The 26,331-nt window shown below is 41.1% G+C and overlaps 2 protein-coding genes across 3 annotated transcripts in view; both read right to left on the bottom strand.

Annotated features, from left to right (window-relative positions):
• LOC146310736 (fibroblast growth factor receptor-like 1) overlaps positions 1 to 15,702 on the bottom strand; it is a 38,012-nt gene extending 22,310 nt beyond the window's left edge. The window contains exons 1-2 of the mRNA XM_084742751.1: positions 15,470 to 15,702; positions 12,862 to 12,957 (exon numbers count right to left, since the gene is read on the bottom strand). Coding sequence (XP_084598877.1) covers positions 12,862 to 12,946 — 85 coding nt within the window. The 5' untranslated portion in view covers positions 12,947 to 12,957; positions 15,470 to 15,702. The remainder of the gene's footprint in view (positions 1 to 12,861; positions 12,958 to 15,469) is intronic.
• Positions 15,703 to 19,115: 3,413 nt separating this feature from the next.
• Positions 19,116 to 26,331, bottom strand: part of zfyve28 (zinc finger, FYVE domain containing 28) — a 33,885-nt gene continuing 26,669 nt past the window's right edge. Inside the window, exons 8-14 of one of the 2 annotated variants that reach the window (XM_084742684.1) lie at positions 24,754 to 26,298; positions 23,808 to 23,903; positions 23,253 to 23,416; positions 23,042 to 23,158; positions 21,091 to 21,192; positions 20,837 to 20,940; positions 19,116 to 20,055 (exon numbers count right to left, since the gene is read on the bottom strand). In XM_084742684.1, coding sequence (XP_084598810.1) covers positions 19,924 to 20,055; positions 20,837 to 20,940; positions 21,091 to 21,192; positions 23,042 to 23,158; positions 23,253 to 23,416; positions 23,808 to 23,903; positions 24,754 to 26,298 — 2,260 coding nt within the window. In that variant the 3' untranslated portion in view covers positions 19,116 to 19,923. The remainder of the gene's footprint in view (positions 20,056 to 20,836; positions 20,941 to 21,090; positions 21,193 to 23,041; positions 23,159 to 23,252; positions 23,417 to 23,807; positions 23,904 to 24,753; positions 26,299 to 26,331) is intronic. The other variant, XM_084742685.1, reaches the window with a different exon arrangement.

Below are 26,331 nucleotides of genomic sequence, written 5' to 3'. Positions count from 1 at the left end.
CAATTTCCCTTTGGGCACAAATAAAGTTGAAAGTTGAAGTTGAGGATACTTTTTCCTTAACAGTTCTTTGTAAGTAGAGAAAAAGAACACACTACTTCAGTAGCATAACTTTTCATGCAGATGTGAGCCAGTAATTCACTGGTCCTGTCATAAAGAGCGCACAGTGAGTGGCACTCTAGTCGCTTTATCTCACTCCATTAGGCTAAGGCCCGGTGCACACACAGGGGCTGAGTGTGTGCTTAGGGCCACTTATCAGGGGAGAGGCAACAGCAGGGAGGCTGAGAGGAGAGAGAAAGGCCAGATAGAGTGACAGACAGAGACAGACAGAGAAAGACAGGTCAGAGAAGGGGAGAGAAATAAAAAAAAAACAAGCCAAGGAGAGAAACATAGGGTGAGGGTTAAAGAGAGGAGGGCTGATTTAGAGAGTGGCAGGGAGCAGAGGCTAAGATGGCAGAGAGGCCTCCTTTAACACACAACTCATAAGGAGAGGAGGGCTGCATGGGGGAGTGAAGGGGGATTAGGTGGGCCCAGGCGGCAGTAACCAGGAATCCCAACAATCTCACACCCCACTCCCTGGCCCGAGCTCAGCCTCAGCCACATGACACACTCAAACAGACCTCTCTCTCACTCCAATACAGAGCAGGGCACCAACAAGCACCTGTTTATTACTGTCTGTCTAATATGTTTGGAGATGGGCCGACCACTTGGCACCGAAAGGGACATTATGTGAAGGCTCACACATGTTTGGCTGCTCTGTGTATTGTCTCTTATTCTGTCACACAAACACACACAGAGATATGAAAGTTTAGAGGCAAAACGACTGATTTATCTGCATGTCGCTATACTGCATCCCTCATGCCACAGACAACAAAGGATGTTAAAGATTAAAGCCCTTACTTAAGGGGAGGTAACTAAAGGCAATAACTGCAATTTTGAAATACTATGCTGTTGACAAGCCAGCCGCAGGGGATGGTAGAAAACCACAACAACTGTTATATTCATGTTTTTTTTTTCATGAGGCTAGGCCCCTTGTTTACACTTCAGTGTGTGTCAAATCAATGAATCAATGCTTCAAAAATTTGACAAGCAATACAAGGGCTGGTAACAGTTTAAGCTCAGTGATGACTCAATACCAGCTGTCCGTGACCCGACTTCAAACTTGGAAGATGCAAGTTTTGCCATATTGTTTTACTGTTTGTTTCGTAGGTTTACCTGTTGAAGGCAGTGTTAGCACATTGCATAGTTGATGTGGCAACTACCACAGGCTGGGTGATGTAGAACTGACGTTGTAATATTGAGGGACAGTCAAGAGAAACCGTGTAAACATTAAGCCTCATTTGTAGCCAGCTAAATAATGAGAGTAGTACGTTTGATGCCACTAACTGTTTGCCGCCGGTATGTCTGTGTTACTGCTGTATGTAGCAATAAATTTACTTTATGATATGGCTACATATCAGGAAAATAACTGGTCATACTGCAGGAATTCATTTGCAATGTTGTGTTACTACAGCTAGCATAGCAGCAAGCGTGTTCAGACCATAAAGTTGCCCATTGTGCAGTGACTTGAGATTCACACAACCTTACACTTAGTGTAAGGTTGTGTGAATCACTTAGTGTAAGGTTGTGTGGATGGCTCTAATACTTCATACTGCAATGCTGAGACAACCTATATAACCCCAGGAAATTACATCACTGCGAAAGTGTCTACATTAGAGTAGTATTTAGTCACTCAGCAGGGAAAAAAAGGCACATTTTTCTTCTAAACTTTTCTTAAATTTATTGCTTTTTTTTCATGTTCTTGTGATGTCTTCAGGCCCATAACAAAATTAAAAAAGTACAACGTGAGAAGGAAAACTTACTGTTTGGTTAAATTTCACACAACTCATGTCCAAACTAACTTTATTTAAAAGGTCTGGACTCCACTGTTCTGATCTTTTGTTTTCTTATGAATTATGTAATCATTTCAGACCTCAAAATTGATTCAAATAAGAAAAACAGAGAGAGAGAGAAGGTGCTGATACCCAAGGCTTGGTACGGATACTTGGAGGAATATAAACTATTTTCTACACAACCCTTTTTTCATCTTAGAAAAAACAAGACAAAAAAACACATTAATTTGTTTAGTAACACAAGCAGCCATAAGAGAGGTTTAGCTGAATCAGAAATGTATACTTCAATTAGAAACATTTAGATGTTCTGTTTTATGAACATTTTTCATTTGGTGCTGGCCCTAATAAACTGTACATATGCTGCAGATGACAATGGGACATAAGGAGACATTACTTCACCAAAAGCATAGGGAAACGTGGCTCCAGAGGATGCATGCTGGACAATAAACCTTGGCTGCCTGGGACATCGTCTCCACATAACAAGAACTCTGTTTATGTTGTTTCATGGCCTCCATCAGTCAACAGTGAGGTGCATCCTGCCACTCCCTGCATGCCTCTTAATCAACCTTCCTGCATTCCACAGTGGGAAAAAATAACTATCCAACCTGTGTTTGGCTCATTGTGTACCACTCACACAGTCGGAGTCCAGTCTGGAGGTACTGAATGAGATACAGATGTCTTATTAAACCAAGGCACCATCGCTCTCAGTTGGTCTGATGTTCAACTGTCTGGCAGAGATGCACAGAGGTTGTAAACAACCTCAGACATGCTGTCACCGGCGGACCAGCGTGTGTGTGTTTCTGTGTGTGTTGTGGTCACATCTGCGTGATGATGATGATTATGATGATGGCCGAGCCTGGCGCTGAGCTCCCCTCATTTCTCCGTCTCCAGGAACCCTACACCGGCGTACAGTCCGAACAGCCAATCTCCATGACACTGGGAAGCGCTTTACACCAGCGCCTTTGTCAACAAGGTCTTTTCAGGAAAGGGCCAATGACAGACTGCGATGTAGCAGGAGTGTTTGGGCAGAATGGAGCGATTCAGGCCAGAGCAGGAGGGGAGGGAGAGGCTAGTAGAGAGGAGTGGGTAAGGGAAAGAGAAAGGCGGGTGAGACAGAGACGAGACAGAGAGGGGAGAAGCAAGGCTAGACAGACGGAGGGGGTGGAGGAACTGGCAAAGCTCTCACTGACAGCAATGGGGCCTCTTGACAATCCAGGAATATTGTCTGAAATCAATCTGTCATCGTAGAGCTGTTGAGCCTGTCATTACGATGTGGTACTCGCCCTTTCACAGTGACAATTTGTTCAGTGCTTTCCCAGTTCACCTTACTTCTCAGCTGTACAAAGGTCACTGCCCTCTATCCATCCCTGTCTGCCAGTCTGCCTGTCTCTCTCATTGTTAATTAACTGTCCACACTGATCTGTACAGTTCTTAGATAAAGGTGACCTGCACAGGAACCAGGTCACAGGATTATGAGAAAAGATGTCCTGCTGCAAATGCTTCTTTTACATCATTGAATTTCCTTATTTCTTACTGCCAACTATCCAATAAATGTATAAAAGTCTTAAAATAAAAAACACGACCAGGAGTCTACAGCCATACTAGTGGCTCTTTAAGGCTGTACTATGGCACTGTAGTGCTTTGTGGTAAATGTTAATATCAAATTGATAATATTCTCACAATAATATCTTAATTTAAAATGTTTGCATGCTACTATTTTTTTTATTAAAGTCAAGTCAAATTTTATTTATGTAAAATAGAGCTGCAATGATTATTTGATGAATAGATTAGCTGATAAAATGAAAATTGTGTAGGATAAATATTTTGATTAATTCACTGATTACTCTTTCAATCAAGCAAAAATGTCAAACTTCCAGCTTCTTAAATGTCAGGATTTGCTGCTTTCTTTGGCATTTATTATAGTAAACTTCCACTAACAACAGTAAACAACACTTCTCAAAAACACAGTATTGTAATACACGCAAAGATTCATGGCAGTGGTTCAATTTGTGCTGTCTTTAACCCACCAACCACTAGATAGCAGTTTTGGTATCTATCTTCACTGTTCTAATTGTACAGAAAAAGTAAACTTTTGGTGTGTTGGTGGTGTGCTCTTTATAACATGACAATTTTCCTAAAATTAGATGAAAACTAGCAATATATCATCTTTCTACCGGTTTTGCCATATACTGAATCATAGCATCTGTATTGTATTGCTAGAATCTTTCCTATACATAGCCATAATATATCAATAATAAGGTCTGGTACTACAAGCTACCCATCCCAACTGTGGACACATTGATGAAGTTCTCTCTTTTTAAGTTAATATAGCTTATATTTTTTTCTCTTTTAAACATAGTTATACTTATTCTAGGTAAGAATTGTAAATAAAATTTGATGCCTACTGACAAGATTTGAGACATTTCTTGGGACACTGAATATATGCACCAAATTTCATGAAAATCCATCCAATAGGATTGACAGTAAATATCAATCAAGATATTTCACACTGAGCCACAGATGTCAACCTCTAAGTGGTGCTGCAGGAAAAGTCAAATCCACTGGGAACCATGAATGTCTGTACAGGATTTCATGGAAATCCATCTCATAGTTGTGGAAAAAATTCAGACAGGACCAAACTGGTGGACCAACTGACCAACTGATGGGTCTAGGTCCTACATTGCCATTCCTAGAGTCATGTTACTAGTTTTGCTAAGTATAAACAAAAATAACAGTCACTTTACCTAATATTCAATCTAGACACAGAATAACTGAATGAATGGAGCAGTGCCCACATCTGCCAAGCCTCTAACTCTAAGTACATGCAGGCTAGAGGCTGATCCAAGGTCCAAACTCACATCCCAGTGCATGAGGAAATCAAATCAGTTTCACTGCATGGCGCAGAATTCCAGTCTGGGACAGCAGTAGCCCTGCTATAAAATATGACAGATTATACTCCTTGCTCCTGAAATGATTTTTCCTCCCTTGTCCCGCTCCACTCTTCAAGTCAAAGCCGGGACATATTTTTCCATTCATTACAACGTCCCCTGAATGAAAAATCAGGGCCTCTTTGCCTCCTCGCCTCATCTCCAGTGTTGAGAGAGACTGCTGCTGCTGGAAACGGGTGCAAACAAATTCCATCGTGACAGCCGATCCACTCGCAATGAAAACTCCTATTTTGACGTACTGTGACAGGCAATCGCCCAGACCAGACTCTTTATAAGCTCAATCAATGGGGACAATGCGCATAGAATTTCCAAGGTCACTCTAAAGAATCGCTAATGAAAAACAAAGTGGAAGTGAAAAAGCCACAAAGCCATGTGGGGTCTCATTGAAGCTCATCGGAGGTGAACTGAAAGAGGTGGGGGGTTGAGGCGGGGAGGATGGAAGAAACTGGAAGGAGGGTCCAGGGGTGTGTGTCGAAGGCAGCGGAGGCCTCATTCAGAGCTTGTTATCCCAGCTGTCCCTTGGCTCGGCTTTCTTCAGACTCAGCCAGCCATCGCTGTTGCCACCACCATAACTTTCAATCAACCTTTTAACTGCAGAATGGCAGGGTTGGTGTGTGTTAGTATGTGTCAGGACAGCAAGTGATTCTAATGGAAACCTCAAAGAAAGGAGAAGGAGGAGGAAGAAAAACAAAGACAAAGAAAGTCTGATATTAGATTACAAAGATGACTTTCACCAAACTCCTTCCCGAAATCATAAACAGACAGAAAACAATGAAAGTCTTGATGGCACAGAAAGGTAAAAAAAAATAAGAGAGGAAGCTCATCATCATGTTATATGCAACAGGTACCTCCTGGCTGCCTGATGTGGTATTCTGATAAGTCAGTATGAGGCTACAGCACAGATTCAAGCAGGCTGTGGCAAGTACATACAGTACGATGGGCCAGATTATATTTCTGCAGTTTAAATCAGCCTTTTATTCACTAACATCACAATAACAACTGCTGAACTTGTCCAAACCTGCTCAGCAATATCCTGGACAGCACCATCCCATAAATATGGTATAGATATGTTTTCCCGAGACAACAAAAGGTTGTCACAGGGGTACGTGTTTTGAAGTTTTTTTTTCATAAAAGTAGCTCAAAACCCAATTACAGAAGCTGCAATTTTTGATCAAGAAAAATGTGAAAAAACAGCATTATAATTAAGTACTGTAGTGGTGCATAGATGTTCTGGCCAACAATTTTGTTCTCCAGGTGTAAGAAAACATGTTTTTTGGTATAGACCCCAACAAATGCTTTTTTTTTTTCAGTGAAAAGAAAAATGTGTGATGCAAAAATTAGGGATGTGCCAAATGAGATTTGGATTATACTATGCCAGTGTAAGTTTTTAAACTGATGGCTCGATATAGTTTTGCTATTTTAAAAACTATATCTATGTTCACATGGTGACAATAAAAATGGAGTAATTAATACACAGTCATGTTGGGGGTGAAGTGTTCCCTTTTGATTAATGAATGAATGAATTAATTAATTAACATGCAATACGCCAACTCAGCTGAGAAAAGATGTTTGCATCACTGCCGGTTTTCACGGTCTGCAACTATAAAGAATTAATCCCAAAATCCCAATCACATAATTTTTATGAATACTGGCTGATAACGATCAGCATCTGATCAATCTGGGCATCCCTTGCAAAAATCATCCCTACTAATCATGAATCATTAATCATGAATCATGAATCAACCAGTCCTACTACAGAAGAGGGCAGAGGATGCAACAAGGAGCCAATGTTAGAGGAAAGACGTGGAGAAGCAGGGAGAAGAAAGAATGGTGGAAGAAGTTTTGATCCCTGCACCTCCTGCTTACAGCTCGTTGTGGACTCACGGTCCGAGTCATAAATCTACAAGTAAATCTACAGGAAAACAAAACTGGCTTCTCCTGTTGAGGGGTGAAAGAGGAGACCAATTGGATTCTCATCATTTCACTCACTAAAGTGACTGGGTGAACATCTGTGGAGCACAAAATGAAAAGTTGGGGGGGGCAATGGAAGAGGATGGGGGGGTGTCCTTCTGCATGACTTGGCTCCTCAAAAGAAAAAGAGAAAACAGAGCGGGACTGGAGAAATGAAGGAGGCTTAGAAAGAGGGGTTGCGCAAGACAAACACTTCCCACTGTGAAGCTGAAATGTTATTGTAAGGTCACTTGTAAGGTTCCAGCGAGGCGGACCCTCACCCCCACCTACAGGCTTGCTTCCAGTTTCTCAGTCCACTGTTTTTCTCGGGCCAAGGGTGTAACACAGCAGCCTGAACTGAACTGTCGAGTCTAAACAGTGTCCAGTATCATCAGATGCTTATTTAACACCAAACAGCTGTCAATTAAACAAAAATCTGGTATTCATATGTCTGGTAAATCCTGCGAGTCAGAGCAGGGAAGCGCATAAAGTTGATTATCATCTGAATGGTGACAGTCTGGCATCTCCATGTGCACTTTGTAAGTAGCCACACGGGTTTTGTGAAGGTTAACGGGAGCAAAAGGAATTCTATTTAACTGAACCCAAATCCATTCAGCCAGCAGGAAGAGTGTGTGTGGTCTGAAAACACTCCCAGAGCCAACTGCCCAAACAAACTAATGAGCATTGTACACACACTCACGAAGACATTTGTATGATTCAATACGATTTTCTGTAAGGAAATTAAAAAAAAAGAAAATTCTCCTCATGTGCACGTCAGCATTAGCATACAGCTGAAAGTGACAAATACTGAAGGCAGACAATGCCTTGTTGAAATTCCACATGAATGCTAATTGGAGTGGCCATTAAAGTCAGTCAATGAGGGGAGTGTTGCTCTCAGGGATTATATGACCCTGCTAAAGTAAACACCGACTGACCTCCATTATGACAACTTATCACAGCTACAGCCCTTTCCTTTCTTTCCTCTTGCAGGGGTGAAGTCTGACACATTCCTCTCTCCGAATGTTTCCTCCTGAACTGACAGGGTCAGCAGTGTGTGCTGACAGATGAGGAACACGGATTGCTGTAGTGGTGGTAACATTATTTCCGTGATAGAAACAGAGGGATCATAGCAAGAGGAATATTATTTCCACCTGGTTTTAGAGGGGAAGGAGGTGGAGCAGGAATAGTTGTTGGTATACCTCTGAGGTTTTCCAAATTGCCCCGTGCTCCTTGGATGTCTTATTATCATGACTTTTCTCAGGGTAATTTCAGCCTGCTTAATAAAACACACGCATATATTCAGACGCACGAAAGCAGCACTCATTCACTCTCGTAACTTCTTCTCACGAACCTCTAAATGGCAGCGCCTCAGTAAAGAGAGTCCCCCATCTACTGTGAGTTCTAATAGATGGCAAATAAGTCCAGTCTACTGGGATGAGGAGTGTTTAAAATTAATCACTGCTGCCCTGTCCAACCTGGGGGGACCGCCACACGTTAATAATCCATCCATTGTTCTCCGCAAATGGACCCAGACTCAGTAAATAGGGGCTACGGAGAGTTGAGAAAAGCTGGGTGGGAGTAAAGGTCAACTCATGCCTTGTTTTAACGACAGCACATTAAGTTAACTCACTTCCTTCAACTTTACACTGGTAATAAATGGAAGGAAATGCAGAGAGCAGCAGGGAAAACGAACGGTGACATGTGTCAGAAGGGTGGTAGTCACTGTTGCTTGTCTGGTTTGGCAGAAAATTGAAGGTGATTAAGGTGGCAACTGATGATTATTTCCATTTTGATTAATCTGCTGATTATTTTCAATAATAATTGTTTAGTACATGAAATCAGGGCTCAACAATAGGGATTGCCTGCTTACCCGGGGCAATTAAATTTCCACTTCTGACAAGTGAGTCTAGCAACTCACTTCCCCAATCAATGGGAAAATAAGAATTCATACATTGTTGTTCTAGAGCTGCGAATAGAAGTAGCTAAGAGGTGAGGTATCTTATTTACTTCTCATCTCTGTTAAAAGTTGAACATGTGCCATACCTATCTGGCATTCACAAGAAAATGGCAGTGAGTAAAGACAAAGTTTATAAGTAGAAGCTCAAGCAAAAATTTCAATTATCCTGGAAGCAGGAGTTTCATTGGGTGGTGTTGTTAGAGGATGTGGGACAAACTCCAACTTTGTATTACAGTTTGCTGTGAATTGACACAGCACACTCCAGTGTGATTGCTCTCTTTTTGCTCCTTTTCTGAAAATAAACCTTGAAAATAGTAAAAAAAAAAAAATGCTCATCATGATTTCCCAGAGCCCTAATTGATGTCTTAAAATCTGCTTCTTTTGTCCACCCAACATCCAAAAACCAATGATTTTTCAATAATAATCCTAAATCACAAAGATGTTTGACATTTTCTCTCTAAAATAGTTGGTAACTACTTTTTTCAATCAACAAATCGATTAATGTTTGTAGCTCTAGAGGTGATGCTTTAAATAGTCACACAGATTGTTGAAATAGGAGACGAGAGATATTTGAGTTCCACTGTTTGGTGTGCGCTAAAAAACAAAACGTAACATGAAACTGATTTTATTTCTAATACCTAAATGGAGCATTGAAGTGTGACTTAGGAGATGACTGTAAAAAACAGGCTACATCGTACCACAGTCTAGTTTTTTCAGCGACTTTCTTTCTCCCTTTCTCCCCCTCCTCAGTCTCACCAACTTGGCCCAGGGGCCAGAACACCACTGTTACACCTTCTTACTATTCAGGAGCTATTTAAAAAATAAGAGGACTTTGGGGCATTTGGTTACTGAGAAACTAGCCTCATTACGGTTAAAGGAAATGGAAAACTGTCTGGGAGCCAAATGGCCTTGTGATTTTAAAAGCCCTTGGCATACAATTTATCTCATAGTACCTTCTTGTTATGAAACCATGATGTAACGCTGCTATAAAATGTATATTTTCCAAAAGGGTTGCAGAGCAGTTTGCTAAACTTCACCAGATGCTTCCAGAGGTGAAGCAAACATGTGTGTGGTGTTAGAAAACAGAAATAAAGCATGCCAAAAGGACACAACTGTATTTGGTGCCTGTTTCTAATTAAAATGCATCAAAACAGTACCATTCAGTGTGTGTGTTCATTGTTAACTAGTCCTGGTGCATAGCAGAGACACCTGGTGCCTCTCTGTTTCTCCCAGGGTGCATTTCTGTAGATCCATATGTCCACTCGGGCTGCTGCATTCCTCAGTTAGTGGAGCCCAGTGGTCCCCTGGCCTGTCACCACATTAGAGGCTCTGCTGGGACACATCACTGAGCACCTCCTCCAGCTGCTGGGGGTGGCTGAGCACCAGAGGGGGAGGAAAGAGGGCGCTGCTGGGACAGAGGAAGTGTGGGGGTTCCTGGAGGGGGGGGGGGGGGGGGGTCTTAAGAAATAATTCTTGCTTGGCCAGTTGCAAAGCCGAAGCAGTGGAGAGAGGGAGGGTCCATATGTGCCTGTGCGTGTGTGTGTGCGTGCGTGTGTGTGTGTGTGTGTTTGTGTGTGTCGCACAAGGAGGTCCCGGGTCAGATGTCGCCTGATGACTGACAGCAACAGGCTTAAAATCGTTCTCCCAAACTTTCTGTCTTCTACTCAGGTGCATTGTTTAAAATGTTTAGACAGAGGGTGGCAAAAGTACATAGCCACTTGTAAAAAAAAAAACAAAAAGCACTTCTTTACTCAGATAAAAGTGAAAAACTTCAGGCTCTAAAGTGTGATCAAAGAATATAAGTAAAAAGTAGCTCTCCGAAGGACATTTCTAGTGGCTGTTTCTGTGCAAAGCTAACTCAGTCAGCAGTTGAGTCTGTGTCTCTTGTCTGTTTTGTCTTTTTTTATGGCGTTTTCATTTTGTTACACTGATCATGCAAGATATGCACTGATGGATACACCTTTCCTATGTGTTATTGTTCCTGAAATCAGTCTTTGGCTTGGGAAGGCAGCATGCACTGTAAAAACTGGTGTTCTAAAATAAAAAATAAAAAATAATGAATAATTCTAGTCAAATGCATTAAAACTAAAGTAACAAGTCTGTTTCAAAAATGTAAGTAGAAAGTACAGACATATGTGTTAAAATGTAGGGTGTAGAAGAAAAAAGTCAGAAAAATAAATACTTAAGCACAAAGTATGAACTGAAAACTAGAGCTGCAACTAACAGTTATCTTCTTGTTGATTAATTTAAAGATTATTTTCTCGATTTGTTTGATCTATAAAATGTCAGAAAAAAGTGAAGATTTTCAATCACGGTTTCCCAAAGCCATAGGTGACGTCCTCAAATGTCTTGTTTTGCCCACAATCCAAAGATATATTGAGTTTACTGTCACAGAGGACTAAAAGGGTGTCCCTGCTGGAAGCTGGAAACAGAGAATTTTGACTTTTTTTCTTCAAAACTACTCAAACCAATTAATTAATTAATGTGTTTTTTACTGATTCACACATAAGTCAAAGGGGACCTGTCCTTTATAATTTAATTTACATTTGTCAAAGATGTCATCATACATTGTTAAATTTTACAGGGACAGTTTTACAGCTTTTTTCTGGCCTTGGCTTCACTATAAAAGCACACGCTTCAAGTCAAAACCCCCTGACTGTATTTCACAGGATGTCAGAGTCAAGCTGTTGGACTGCAACACAGAACTCACTGTATCGCTGCTTCTGCTGGGAGAACTGTGGCATATTTGCACTTCACAGATTGTCAAGCATCATTCAGAATCATCGCGCTCACGCTGCCTGCCAACTACATATCTGCTGATGTGTCTATCTGCCTGTGCATCTGTTACCACTTTCAGAGAAATTATGAAAAACAGGCTGCAAATTCTTCCTTTTGTCTGACTTGAAATAGACCCATTGGATCTCCGCTCTCCACCATCCCATCAGATTCTCCTCCACTGACATCTGTTAATCGGTAAACACACAAAATTGCCTGTCTAATCTCATTTAACCTTCACGTCTTGTTTACTTTTTGTTTGGTCGTGCCGTGAAGGCACGGCTGCCACGCTGTGAATGAGGCATTGTCTGCAGACCCACAGATCTAATCTCCCCCTCTAAACCGCCGCCAGCCCCCCCCCCCCTCCACCTCAAGCCCTGATAGCCACATGCAGGTATTGTACCTATCAGACGCCTCTTGAATTCACTTCCACGCTGAGCTGGAAAATAAAGAGAGCGCTATGGAGGCCTCCTTGTTTTGCCAGTGCATGTTCTTCCGGGGAAATGTTTCTGGCTTTCAGATTTCTCCCATTAAAGCAGGAGTGCAGTTTCAAGTTTTGCTTCGGTGTTTGACTCACGGCACTGGATTGCATCAGACATGGTTCAGTAGTCAGTGATGGTGGATGAAATCATAGAAATTGCCTCGACAGTTATTCATGACCTGTTGACAAGCTCACTGTAAGTTGTCTTTATAAAGCAAAGTATTGATACTGGCACAATAAACACTGCAGTGAATTGTGGTCAGACTCAGGTCTCCCACTCTCCGCTCTATGTTTTGGCCATGAACACACACGCGCATGCACACACACACACAAACACACACACACACACACACACACACACACACACACACACACACAGGCTGATGTGAGACTCTTGGCCAGCCACGGGAGAGCTGGACTCTTACACTGACTTGTGTTCTTTCACCCTGGGAAGCTGATGGATGATGTTTGTTTGGTTTAGCTGTAGTGAATGTTCACACACACACACACACACACACACACACACACACACACACACACACACACACACACACACACACACACACACACACGCACACACATATATGCATGGCCATGACTGAAACACACAAACTGGGGGTAGGGGTTGGCATGCCCTCTCTCATTCCCCTGCCCTGTGTTGATTTTGGGCTCCGTTTAGAGATTTTTTAGTTCTTAGTTTTCCGTCTCTTACTTCTCAGTGTGAAAACGTTAAGAGCCAACTGAGACTTTCTTCATGCTCACAAGAAACCAGCCAGTCAACTCGAGTTATAATGATCTGGTGTTACCAACACGCAATGTTAGTTAGAATGAAAGGAAGGTTTATTAAGCAGCAGCTCTCACCTCTTGCGCAGTCGGTCAGTAAAACAGCCTCCAAGATGAACAGCACAATCTTCAGGACGCCCATACTGTCCAAAGACAACTTCATGTTACCTAAATCTGAAAGACACATGACCACAGTGACACTGGGTATATTATACACCAATCCATAAAGAATATTGAGACTATGAGAGGATTTAGAAAACAAAAATCTTTGTTGTTCACAGTAGGAGTGCACAATATGATTAAAAAAAAATCATAATGTAATTATATTACACTTGTGATTACAATATGATTCACAGTTACTGGGAATGATCATTTTTGCATCACAATTTTCATTTTCACTGAAAAACTTTATAAAAATTTTGATGACGTGACATTTATTGAGATTTACCCTGAACCAAACAAACATGTTTTCTTACATCTGGAGAACAATATTTGTAGGCCAGGGCATCTCTGCAACACTACATTGCTCTGTTATTCTACGTTCATCAAAATATTGCAGCTTCTGCAGTCTGGATATTGCAGTGCAAATTCAATAATATTTCAGTTGATTGTGCAGCCTTAGTTAAAGCCAATTTCACATGCTACAATAAAACATACTTTCCTATATGAAATATAACTTTATAAACAAGTAAAAACAATGATTGTACTATTAATTATGACTCAGTCACTAAAAGTCTTTTTCTGGCTGGTTAAAGTTTTTTTGTTGAGTTGACCTCAGTGGTTTCCAAACTAGACCCCTGTGACATTTTAGGGTTTGTAGGAATGTCTGTATGTTATAAAATATCCCCAGATATAGTAATTCTATTGTCAGTATTACAAAAGAATCTATAGATATTTCATAATAATACATTGACCATATTTAAGTAATATCACATAATTTGTGAGAGTGAATAGTTTGAGTCAAAGTAGTCATACACTTCAGCCTGGGACTTTATATTGGGGTCCTTTATGATAGTGATTCTCAAACTTCTTCATTTTAGGGACCCATAATATGACAAGATTTTGTTCCAGAGTAGCCCGTCTGATAATATTTTTGCTTTCAGCTATTTTATTAGAGAAAATGTATGGAATCCATGACCAAAATAGTCAAAGAATTCTGTTATTTTTATACTTATGGATAAAATTGTAGTGAAATAAATTATCCCCTTTTTTGCTGGTGACTGCTGGAACCCCTGGACCCCACTCTTGAGAAACTTTTTCTGTCTGAACAAAGATTTTAGTTGAGTTGTCATCAGTGGTTCCAAAACTAGACTCCTGGGACATTTTGAGGTCTGTAAGAAGGTCTCCTCAGTACCCACAAACAAGTAAGTTTAATGTCAGTATGATAAAAATTTATATAAATTCATAACAATACATTAAAATTACGTTAGCACAGCAATATCACATAATGTGTGAGAGTGATTATTTGGAGTCAGACACTGAGGTTTGGAGTCTGTCTGGGGTTTGACATTGGAGTCTTTTAAAGACTTTTTCTGGCTTGACAAAGTTCTTCGTTCAGTTGACCTCAGTGGTTCCTAAACTGGACTCCTGGGACATTTTGGGGTCTGTAAGAAGGTCTGTAAGGTCTAAAAACAACCTCAAATTAGGTATGTTTCATATTAATACTACAAAATCTAGATAAATTCCATAACAATTCATTACCAGTAAGGTAACACTATGATGTGTGAGACAGGGTGTCTGTACAGTCAGACCAAGGATGCAGTGGGGGGGTAAACCCACGCAAACTCAGTTTATCCACCTCTTTGAAGTGCTGCTGAATATTTACTCACTTATTTTCACATCAAGTTTATCAATCAGTGAGGGGAGATAGGATGGGTAGACTACAATTAACCTGCAGTTTACCCACCTCTGTTTTTACCATTTTTTTTTTTAGGATTTTTGTAAAGTTTAAGAAATCCTGGTTAATGAAATAACAGATTTGTGTATATGTGATAAATATTCAAAAGTTAACTGAGTGTAGAAAATGTTTTAGCTAGTTTATCTTGCATTTACAGTAAAATATCACTGTTGCTGCTCACTGGTGGTTTGGATAAGCAATAACATCAATGACTGTGGCATGAATTGCAACTCAAGTTTTAATCTTAATTCGAGACTTTTTCTTTTTTGTTGAGTTGACCTCACTGTTTCCCAAACCAGATTCTTGGAACAGTTTGGGGTCTGTAATAGGGTCTGTGGGGTCTAATAACAACACAAAAATCAAGTAGGTTTAATTTCAATATTGCAAATAAATCTAAAAAATTCCATAACAATACATTCACAATAAGTTAGCACTATCACATATGTGTGAGAGTGAATATTTAGAGATTATTTACAGTCCACGTACAGTTAGACACTCGGGTGTGGGGTCTGTCTGGGGCTTTATATCTGTATATATTTAAGCATCTTGTCTATCTTAACAAGTGCCAGTTAATGCAATAGCACAATTACGTGTACATGATAAATATTGAAAAGGCTAACTGAGGTTTTGAACAACAAGCTATTCATATAAACGTTTGTTTTAAGATTATCTTTGCTGCTCTTACAGTAAAAATATCACTGATGCTGCTCACTTGCAGCTTGGGTAATAAGCATGCAAATAAATAAGAAAGATGAAGGAAATGCCACGATAAATATGTCGACGACATACCTGGATATTCAATGAATGAAGTTAACCTTGTATCAGCCTGTTGACAGAGATGTTTTTAGCTAAAGTCCGTGTTGAGTCCATGAATCAAAAGTGTCAGTGGTCGACTTCTCACCGACCTCTAACGGACCAGCACGCGCTCCTCTTCAAGATGAAGAAACGGTTTAACGGTTGTAATAAAACCAGGTTCTTCCATTAAAATCACAACGAAAGTCCAGTATGATAAATAATAATAAATAAAAAAAAACTCAGTCCAGTATGTGTTACTCCCCGTCGTTCACTACCAAGTGACTTTTCCACCACCGAGCGCACAGAGCGGAGACTTGTTGTCCGTCCCAGAGCTGCTGCTGCGGGCCAATCACAGCCCGCAGAGGCCGGACACATTTAACTCTTTATCTCTCGCCGGTCGTGTCAAGAAGGGAACCTTTAAATTGTTAAACTCTCGCGAGACTTGCACACGAAGTTTCTTCATTGTGCACCTTGCACACATTAATAATGTTTTGTAACGTTACAGCGGTGTGGTAAAGATCTGGGTAGGTTTAGGGACATGAAACAACTGGCGGATTAGGGAAAAATCATGGTTATGGTATGATGACATCTCTCGCGAGATCTTTGGCAGGTTTGGGTTCCCTTCTAGACACAACCTCTTTCCCTCACACACACACACACACACACACAAACTGCTTCATCACAAAGCCGCTATCTCACCGATGTCAGCTTAATGTATGAGGGGACAGAGAACAGCTATAGAGTTTAAATCAAGATACTAAACAAATATTACTGCGAAATTAAGGTTTTCAGACTCAACTTCAATCCTCCTACATGAGATTAAAAACTTTTAAATACGTATTAACCTAATGTTGGGCCTAAAAGATTCATATTATTATCATTAAAGTATTAACTTCAGCAGTTGCAATTGAAAACATGTCTGCAATACATAATTGTCAATATTTTAGGGTAAATAAATTCAAATGCATGGTTTAGTCCTGTATTCCCTGTGTTAGGACTAACAGAAACCATTTTAATGACACACCATGAACAAGTGCTGCCACCTAGTGGTCCCTATGTTGACCAGGTCAGTTACTATGTATGTTGGGGGGTAGTGTTGTATTTTTCGTAGTGGGTTACTAAAGCAAATTTTTAATGCATTCCCTCCAATAGATGGGTAGACACAAAATTCAGTAACATTGTCTGTGAGGGCCATATCTATAATGCATTATTAGTACATTCTTAAGCTGTTGATTATAAACATTTATAGCCTTATACATGCACTATAATGATTAACAACTGTACATTTAGGAAGTGTTACTTAAAATTAAAATTGAAAGTAGAGATATCCTGATTCTTAGTCTCTAGTATGGCTAAAGCTTCAAAAAAGCCGGATCCTACATTTCCCATATTCCAATCAATAGCACTGTTTCATTACACCTTCCATGTGGGGTAAAGACTAATATCTTTCAAACTTCATGCCCTCATATTGTGACACAATCTTTCTTAAAACTGTGGTAAAATACAACAAGGTTTCTTTGGAAAGCTCTGTCCAGGGTTACAGAAGACATTTATCTGTTGTCACAGGTAGAGGTGGTTTCTCATGACGAGTAATCTGATCTTTCTGTGTAAATCAGGGTAGTGCTTCTCTAATTATGTGGAAAAAATCTGAAGGTCTAATAATGCGTCACTCCAACTCTCCACAAAACTCAGAAATTCAGCTAAGCAGGGTGTTGCTCATCCGATGAGTAGGCCCACACTGCCTACTCAAGTGGCAGGAAAAACTGACAAATAGTAACTAAAATAGCATCTAGCTGTAAATGAGCATATCTGGAGTTATTTTCCAACTATATACTCAACGGTTACAATTTTAAATCATCTCAGTGGTCAGTGTCTCAACTTTACAGCCTGTGGACCTGTACATTGATATGATATTAAAGCTTAAAGGGGCAGGGCTCAGCTCTCTTTGATTATTGAACTATAATGGACAGTATATTGATCAATCTGGTAAATCTATTGACTTATTTCCAGACAGAAATTCAATGGTACTTTTCTGTAAAGAGAAGAAATTATCAGTCAACATTTTTAAACAGGAAAAAGTAATTTATTTCAATATACATCGCATTTAAAACTATATAACATTATTTGTTTGTTGAATATCTCACACAGCTCTTATCATGGAAATGTCCTGGAATTTTACAAAATAAGACGAAGCTCTGAAACAATAACAGGATATCCCGCCCTTTAATTACTGCATGATTCCTCATATTTTACATAATAGTAATTATAGCTTCATACATTAATTTTGTTCTTTATAAAAGAAAAAAAACATACATTTTCAAAGTGAGTTTATATGTTTCTTTGTTGAAAATAAGATTGATCCAACAGGAGGTGAGTGATTTAGATTATGCAATGCCTGAGAAACTGCTTTACATCCGAGCAGAATGGACATGATGTAATATTCCAACAATGTCGCTCAAAGGTCCATATGTGTAGATTGGCCACTTCAGACCACTCAGATGTACAAACTGTAATATATAGTAATGAGCACGGAAGATACTTTGTTTGCTGTCTTTGCAATGGAAGCAGATCCAAGAGCAGAAAGGAAGTCGGGCCGGGAACAAAATATCGGGGTCACAGTTTATTTTACAGTACACTAATAAGACATAGTAAGCCATACATTGTATGTAAAAGTTCTTTTTTAGACAGTATTAGACCTTTATTAGACTTTATGAAAGGCCAGTTAGGGACACATTACAACAGAACTGTACTATAAACTAAAGTGTATTGTGTCATTGTTATTAGTGTTATTAGAATGTAATTAGTGACACATTACAATAGAACTGTACTATAAACTAAAGTGAAATTGCATATCTGCAACTTGAGGCACCGTCTTTGGCTGATCTCATACAATTGTCAAAGTCGCAAAGACCAATGCCTACTTCTCTGATCAAATCACATTATCTGCCTACAGTATTACAGTAAGTCTGTGCAGTCACCGCCCAAAATATCCCTACATATTGTTTTAAATGGGGAAGTAGCAGATATGTGATTTCACTTTAGTTTACACTTTAGTTTACACTAGTTATATTGTAATGTGTCCCTTACCCTCGAATGAAGTCTACTAAGAGTCTAATAAAAAACATTTAACAATTACTTATAGTTTTTGTCTAATTTGACAAAGTATGGCTTGTTACATCCTACTAATGTACTGTAAACAAGCGTGACCTACATCTCTTCCTGTCCCAACAGTACCATGGGAGCCAATGATGGAAATAATTTAGTGTAAACCCCAATCAAACTTCTCTCTTAAGAAATGGCCTATAACTACAATCTAAATAGCAAAGTGTTGTCTCTAAAATGTGCAGGACCATTGCAGTTAGTAGTCACAATATTGCACTATATATCAAGTGTGAGGAAGAGAAATCAACGGGCAATAATCAGCCTGTAGTCTGTAGGCCTGAGCACCTGAGAAGGCCTCTGGTTCAGAACAAATTGTTCACAACATGGTGATGAGAGCACTGAGCGAAGAGAGGTCAACCCTCCACTAGGGGGCCTTCAAAGACCTGACAGTGATGACTAAGGAATCCCTTTTATCCATCTCAGTGTGCAGCCGAGTCCCCAGATAAAACTAAACATGCTGTGGTGCAACTGTAAAAGCAAGGGGCACAGCCCATTGCTGACAAGAGGTGAATGGTCAAACTTGTTGGAACCTAGACCCCGTTTCACAAAGTGATACACAATTACACATTCATCGCCATTAAAAGCATGAAGGAATCTCAATATAAAAGCTTTTTAATTTTTGCTTTACTGGGACTGGCAGCCTGGTGGAGATCACTTTTCCAGTTCCCACATAAATAGCAATCATTTAGTGAAGACATTGTAGTGTAGCCATTACCAGAATTATCCTTATTTACATGGTTATCATGACTTACATTCTTTTGAGTAATCCGAGTCCCGTGGGACCTCTGGCACAAATGTAGGAAGCTCGCTAAAGCATAAGAAAATATGTCACAAGTCCTTTCATTTACATGTAAAGCAACAAAACAAAGGAGGTGACCTGCTCTGTGTTTGTGCTGCAAACTGCTACAGAGGACTGTTGCACAAAGCCAGTTCAAAAACTGTTATTGCCTGTTTATCCCCACTCCCTTTTGCACCTCTTTAGTCAGACAGGCATTTGTGAATCATTTGTGTGTGTTGGCTGGGCACTGAAATCAAACACTTTGGTTCCCAGTGATGCACCAGTCCCTCCGAAAGCAACAGAAACAGGTCGAATCATCACTTGTGGCTGCGTCTCTCTGCTCTGTCATCTGTGATGGCCTTACTCTGAAGCTTTGCTTAGCAGATAGGATGACGACCATTATGTTTAATCAGAGCAGTGCGGCGTTTGCTTTGTACACAGTCGTGGATCTGCCCGTTGCATATGCTCTTACTGTGGCAGACTGTGTGCTTTCAGTGACGATCTGGGGTCAGATGCCGGCCTTGTCGCTGTAGAAGGGCGTGACATGAAACATGTAGCAGTGAGTGCAAACTCTAACAGGCTTCACCTGGCCATACCGAGGCAGAGGTGCAGAATGGGAGGAACAGCGAGAGCAGAAGATCTGAAACAATGAAAGATGAAACGAAGGAGTCAACAGTTTGATCTACACAGTAAGGGTGACTTAGGCATTTTTCAACATGGACCCGTTTTTCCCATATTTTTGTGTCTAAGTGACTGACTGGGACAACAATTTTTGAAACCAGTATTCAGGGAGAATAATGCAGTTGTAGAAATAAGCTACAACATAATCCCTTCAGGCAACTATGCACCCTGTAAGTCCACTACAAGTGCTTGTTTTGCCACTGACAGGTTAAAATTGTTTTTTAAATGTCTGACAATATTATAAGGACCCCTACAGCAACAGACCTTTTTTCAAAAAGAATAAGATAACGTTTTGTTTAACGAGAAACAGCTGGTTTATTGTTGGTCATAAAACTAACGAGACTCTTTGCAAAACTGTAATTTTAGTATCATCTTCATTCAAGCAGAAACAAAATAAAACTCATCAAAAACACTGGTTTAGTCAAAATAAGCTCTTTATTCACCATGTTAGATGTAAAAATACTCTGGCTGTACGCTGCACACTGCTTCTCTGATGTCCAACCTCCCTCTTGCTCCTCTCCCGATATTTTCACATCTAACATGATGAATAAAGGGTTTACTTCAACCAAACCAGAGTGGGTGATTGTTGGAAAGTGGAGAAGACATTTTGGTGAGTTTTACTTTGTTCTCTTGTGTCACGTAGACACAAAAACATGACAAAATAGGGTCCAAGTTTTAAAATACTGAAGTTATCCTTTTAACTGAGACCTCTGACACCTATGGTCTGTCAGTCATCATACCTTTCCACAGCTTCTACAGTGATGCTTCCTGCGGATGACAGTGAAGGGAGCTTTGCAGGCAATGCAGGAGTTGCAGGCTTCATCAGGCACCCAGTCCGGGGGATCTACACAGAGCCAATGACAAACCATTAACACAAAGTGGGCCTGACTGTCACCAGTGATGATCAGTATGTCTGCTGAAGTGAAAAGCAGGAAAAGGAACAGGCTGATATTTCAACTGAAGTCTGAGTGGCCCTGTTTGTAGATTTGCTGACCTTCGAACTGGCCCTCCCGGGCCTTGGCTGCCAATTCTGATGAGGAAATGGTCTCCTGACAGAGAGCACAGTCCTCCAGCACTGCACTACGCAGAACAGGACCTACAGGACACCACAGAAGAAGAAAATAAAACCAATGTAATATGTAATTGAATGTTGTGTGTATTAAAAATCCTGCTGCAGGGTTATGGACCAGTTAGAGACAATGTTGTGCAGACTAGCTGAGGCAGGTGAGGAGGCATTACAGACTTTCAAGCAGATTTGTTTATAATCAGTTATTAATTTGGTTTGAACATGAAGTCAAACCTGTAATAACTATTTTTTTGTCCCTTGGTAGCAGTGGAAACAACACTGATATATCATCACCTTTTAAATTGATGTGGTGAACTTAGCAAACAGTTGTGCCAGCTGTGCCTGTTTACACATCCAGCAGCTACAGAGCAACATTATAATTCATTTAGAGTCATGTCTCTGGCCACCTGGCGAATGAGAGTTAGCTCTGATTTTGGTCTTCACCAACTCCTGAAGTAAATATCTGTCTCTTTAGTTGCTAAATGCTCTACTATATTCATCAGCTAGTGTCTGCCATTAGGTGCTGAGCCAGTACTATACAGTGTGTCTTTATAGTTTTTCCTCTAAAAACAGCTGCCTGCTGTGCCCAAAAATGACGCTGAAGTGATGAGAGTGAATCAAAACAGTCAAATGACATCTAAGCAATGAAGTGAAGCTTGTTATAAAACCTCATAAAGCCCAGGAGAGCTGTAGAGTCAGGTGATAATTCATCACTAAGAGAGACCCCCTCGTGTCATTTGATACATCACTATTAAAGTTGCCTTAACAATAACAATGAAGGTTAGTTTACAGACAAATATTACATCTTTAAAAGCACATTTATGAAAACACTCTGCTTTCTCATAGTTTGGTTGTATGGAATGTGTATCATCCCACATTAAGTAACTTTAAAAAAAAAAAAAAATTCTAAAGGTTGAAATCTTGAAAACCAATAAAAATGGTCTAGCAAGATTGAACTTCTGAAGGCTTACATGTTTTGATTGGCTGAAAAAAAAAAATCAAATCCCTGCTATCATTTTTCCTTCTTTACAACTGCAGCACTCGGTGTTTCTCCAACACATTCTTAGAGTTTCAAATTTGTCACTGTTGTATTTGTCACTGGTGGATTAGTTTGTTTTCTAGGTTTGAAACCAGCAGCAAAGAGCAAACAATAGGTTGAGAGCAAATCTCCCTGCTTCCAGGATCTGAGTTTTGGAGTTTCAGACCACAGCCGCGAGACAAAGCTGCCAGAAATTGTGTAACTCGCAACTGTGTGCACAGATCTCTGAAAAGTGGGAGTTGTAAACTCAGCTCTGAAAGTACAGTTTGCAAATGTGCATCAGCAAAAGTTTTAAAATAAAGATTTTGAAATTCAAATTTCAACTTTTCAGAACTTTTTCACCAACATATGTGCACCAATTTTCAGATCATCATTTACAAAATTTCAAACCTGGAAAACAATTTAATCCACAGTGACAACAGTCACAAATTTAAAACTTTTGAAAATGTGGCGGAGAAAAAACACTGTAAAAGAGTGTTTTAGTTGTGTTGTTTGCAGATATTTAAAGAATTAAAAAAACTTAGTTTCAATCTTGAAAAACCTTTATTGGGTTTCAAGATTTCAAACTTTTGAAGCCTTTTTTCCTTTTTTCAAAATATGACATGATATTTGTCCCATATGGTGGAATACATTTTTATTATTAATATTTTTATTTTTTTCAATTTTTGTATGAGAGAAAAGAAAAGGTAAATGACAAAAAAAGGTGCAGTTATTGCTCATAATGCATATAAAATCTTTCAGACAAAAAAGAAAAATTGTTAAAAGTCTAGATGATTATAACACATTTTGAACACACTTTTAATCAAACCATGAATGAAACATCCAAGACATGTTCCTCACCTTTCTTTTGCTTATCGTTGTCACCCTGCTCACACTTGGTTGCCATGACTTCAAACAGAGTCTTTAGGATGCTGCGAAGGTCACTGGCATAGTTGGTCTGCAGCTGATCAGCAACACCTGCATCACGCCAGAACACATAATGGATATCAGCTTGACAGAGACAAAGAGACGCAGGGAGAGGGGGAGCAACGTGCAGAGTGAGACCTTTTACCTGATATACAAACAAAGAGGCGGTGGATGAGGTCGCTGCTGCTGTGGAAGCGTGATCGGATCTTGTTCCTGGCAGCCATCTTGGCATCTTGCAGGGCCAGCTGGATCTCCTGATGGTCCTGGTCTTCTGACGTCCCCGAGCTGGGTGTCAGACTGCTGACAGGGCTGGAGGGAGCAAAGGGACAACATTTTGACAACATCAACATTTAGTTTTTTCTTTCTGAGCAATTTATACATTCAATTTATACTTCCTTCACTAATTGTTGTAGATTCTAACTGCTGTTGTCACTGAATATACTGGACATTAACTCCAACATCTGTCTAATTAAATCTACAGTCTAAGCCAGAAGGCAAATTAATGCCATCACCTGTAGCCCATACAGGAAAGAGTGACTGACACTTCAATCGATTGCTGAAATTGAACAAAGACTGGATATGAACAAAGCAATCTTTTCATCTATCATGCAGTGACTTATCAGAGTGCGAGCAGGAAAAAAAAAACACTTGCAAACATACAGTATGACAGTGAGACACACTTTTATGTGTGAGTGGTTACCTGGGAGTGTATGCACTGCTTGACAGACTACATGTGGTGACCGACACACTCTCACAGTCACTACCTGACACAGAGCTGAGGGGAGAGTTCTGAAAACTAAAAACAACCAAAGAAATAGTAAAAAAAAAAATGGAGACATAAAATGGAGAAATAAAAGAAGAAAATAACAAACACAACAGTTTAAGAAATATGCTGGTATATAATTAAAGGATTGTTTGGGGTTTTTGAAGTGGAGCTGTATGAAGCATTTCCTACTGTAGATGGAGGGCGGCACAACCCCAGTTTGGAAAAGCAGCAGGAATACTGGTGTGGGAAGCTAAGTAATTTACTACTGTGGACAGGGTCAGCAGCAAAATGTACAGTGGCCAACTAAAAGGGCCCACCTAAAAAAAACACTATAAGTTTAAGTCTACACTTTATTTAGAATATTTTCACCACCTTGCCTTGTTGTCAGACAAGACTTTATGAACAAGAAATTGCAGTTACATATAAGTCTCATCAAAGCAACCAGAATCCTTTAAAAACTGTTGTTTTACCATGCAGAATTTACCTTGCAGAACAAGGGAGTTGCTGGTCTACCACTGCCTCAATCAGTTAGTTTGTTTATGCTATTGTGTGACTCTACACCGGTGCTCCTGCTGCTTCTCAAAATTGGGGGCATGCCGACTGCCATCTACTGTGGCTAATACACGGACTGTGGATAAGTACCTCATACAACCCCACTTCAGAAAATCCAAACTGTCCCTTTAAGACAACATAAAGCAAAGTGCAAACAATGGAGGGAAGCAACAGAATAATTCAAAATATATGATGAAATATGGTGAAATAAAACAGATATTCATGTTGATGCAAGACTGTGTCGATGTCATACGTCTTCAAAAAAACCCAGATCATTCCAACATAAATCAAACACCTCATAAAATGACTCATAGAAATGATGGCACACCTGGAGCTCCTCCTGCTGTCCTCTTTGGTGTCCCTCTTCGAGTCTTTAGTTCCGGGCTTGTCCTTATCTGTCTCCTTGTCCCTCTGTCGGCTTCCACTAGCCTGCTGCCTCTTCTCAGTCCCTACTTGGTGGTTGCACAGGGAGGGTCCGTCTCCTCCGCTAGAGCCGCAGTCCTGAGCATGATGCCCTGGCCCTGGAGCCACCACCAGGCACTTCTCACAGAGCTGGAAGTTTGACTCCTCTTCCAGGGTCTCAGAGCAGCGGGATGAAGGGGGAGTCAACTGGGCAAGCTCACCCTTACTGTGAGGTTCGTGAGCTCGCGGGGGCAGCCGGCAAGCAGAAGACTGGATGACTGTGTTGGGGGCTGCCGTCTTACACTGTTTGTCCAGTCCCAGGGCGAGACCTAACCCGAGTCCAGTGGTCTCTGCGGGGATGGCATCCTCATGGCCATCCTCACAGCTCCCGCAGCAGACGCACGAATTGAGCAGGCAGTGAGTGGCCACAAGGGGGCCACAGGGCTCGATTTCAGAGGGAGCAGGCCGCGGCAGCAGCAGCTTGTCCACAGCCAGCTCCGTCAAGCTTGGGGAGCGTGGGTTGAAAATGACCGTTGCAGACAGCTTCATCCCACCCATACGATGGGCGATGACCTCTGCTGTTTCAGACGCCGTCCCCTCCAAACCCATCTCCCACCCGTTGGTGTAAGGCAGAGGTTCTGAGCCAGGAGCAGAAGTGCAAGGAGGGCGCTTTGCGTTAGGACAGTGTGTGTTCTGGTTGCGTGGCTGTGGGCATGGCTGCTCCGACTGGGCCTCAGAGTACCAGCCATTCTTGGCGGAGTCTGGCCGCGGTCCCGGCTTGCGCTGCACGGGACGAGCAGACTCTGGTGCTTTGGATGGAGAGGCAACACAACTGCAGGCCTCTCTTGAGATGCTGGTGATATTATCTCCTGCTGCATCAAGGTCCTCCATGAGGAAGACCCTGTCCTCCTCCTCTACATAGATGCCTGTCCTTCCTCGGCCCACCAGGAGCCGGCAGGGAGACGCCTCGGTGCTGGAAGCCCCGCTGGAGCCTCCCGCTTCTCCTCTGTGGGGGTGGTGTGCCGGGGACTGACCCTGGCTGGGAGGAGACAGCAGGGTGGACATCTCGTCTCCCACGCGGTACACCATCATATTGAGCTGCTCCAACTCTTCCTCGTCGTACTGCATGGAGCAGGCCAACTCAGCCTCTTCAGCCTCCTCGCACAACAGGCCCTGGTCTTGTTCCTCCTCCCCCCTCTCGGTTTCCACCTCCTCCCAGCCCTTTTCGACTTCGGCCAGCTCCTCCTCCTGGCTGGGACAGACAAACAGAGCCAGATGCTCCTGCTCCCCAGCACTCTCTCCCTTAGAGGTGTCATTAGCAGGGCTACAGGATGAGTGATTCTCTTGGACTGGAGCTGGTGAGCTGTTCGTAGCCAGATTCTGGTCTGTGGACAACTCCCCGTCCTGCGAGATACACAGGTTCCTCTCCAGTGTAAGCAGTTCCTCCACAGTCAGGGTCTGCAGCAGGTCTCTGCAAAAGCATTGTTGCACAATATATTAATCA

This window comes from Lutjanus erythropterus, chromosome 18 (assembly GCF_056507025.1).
Source record: "Lutjanus erythropterus isolate fLutEry1 chromosome 18, fLutEry1.hap2, whole genome shotgun sequence".
NCBI classification, from domain to species: Eukaryota; Metazoa; Chordata; class Actinopteri; order Lutjaniformes; family Lutjanidae; genus Lutjanus; species Lutjanus erythropterus.
Note: the sequence above shows the minus strand (reverse complement) of the source record. Positions and strands in the feature narration are given on the sequence as shown.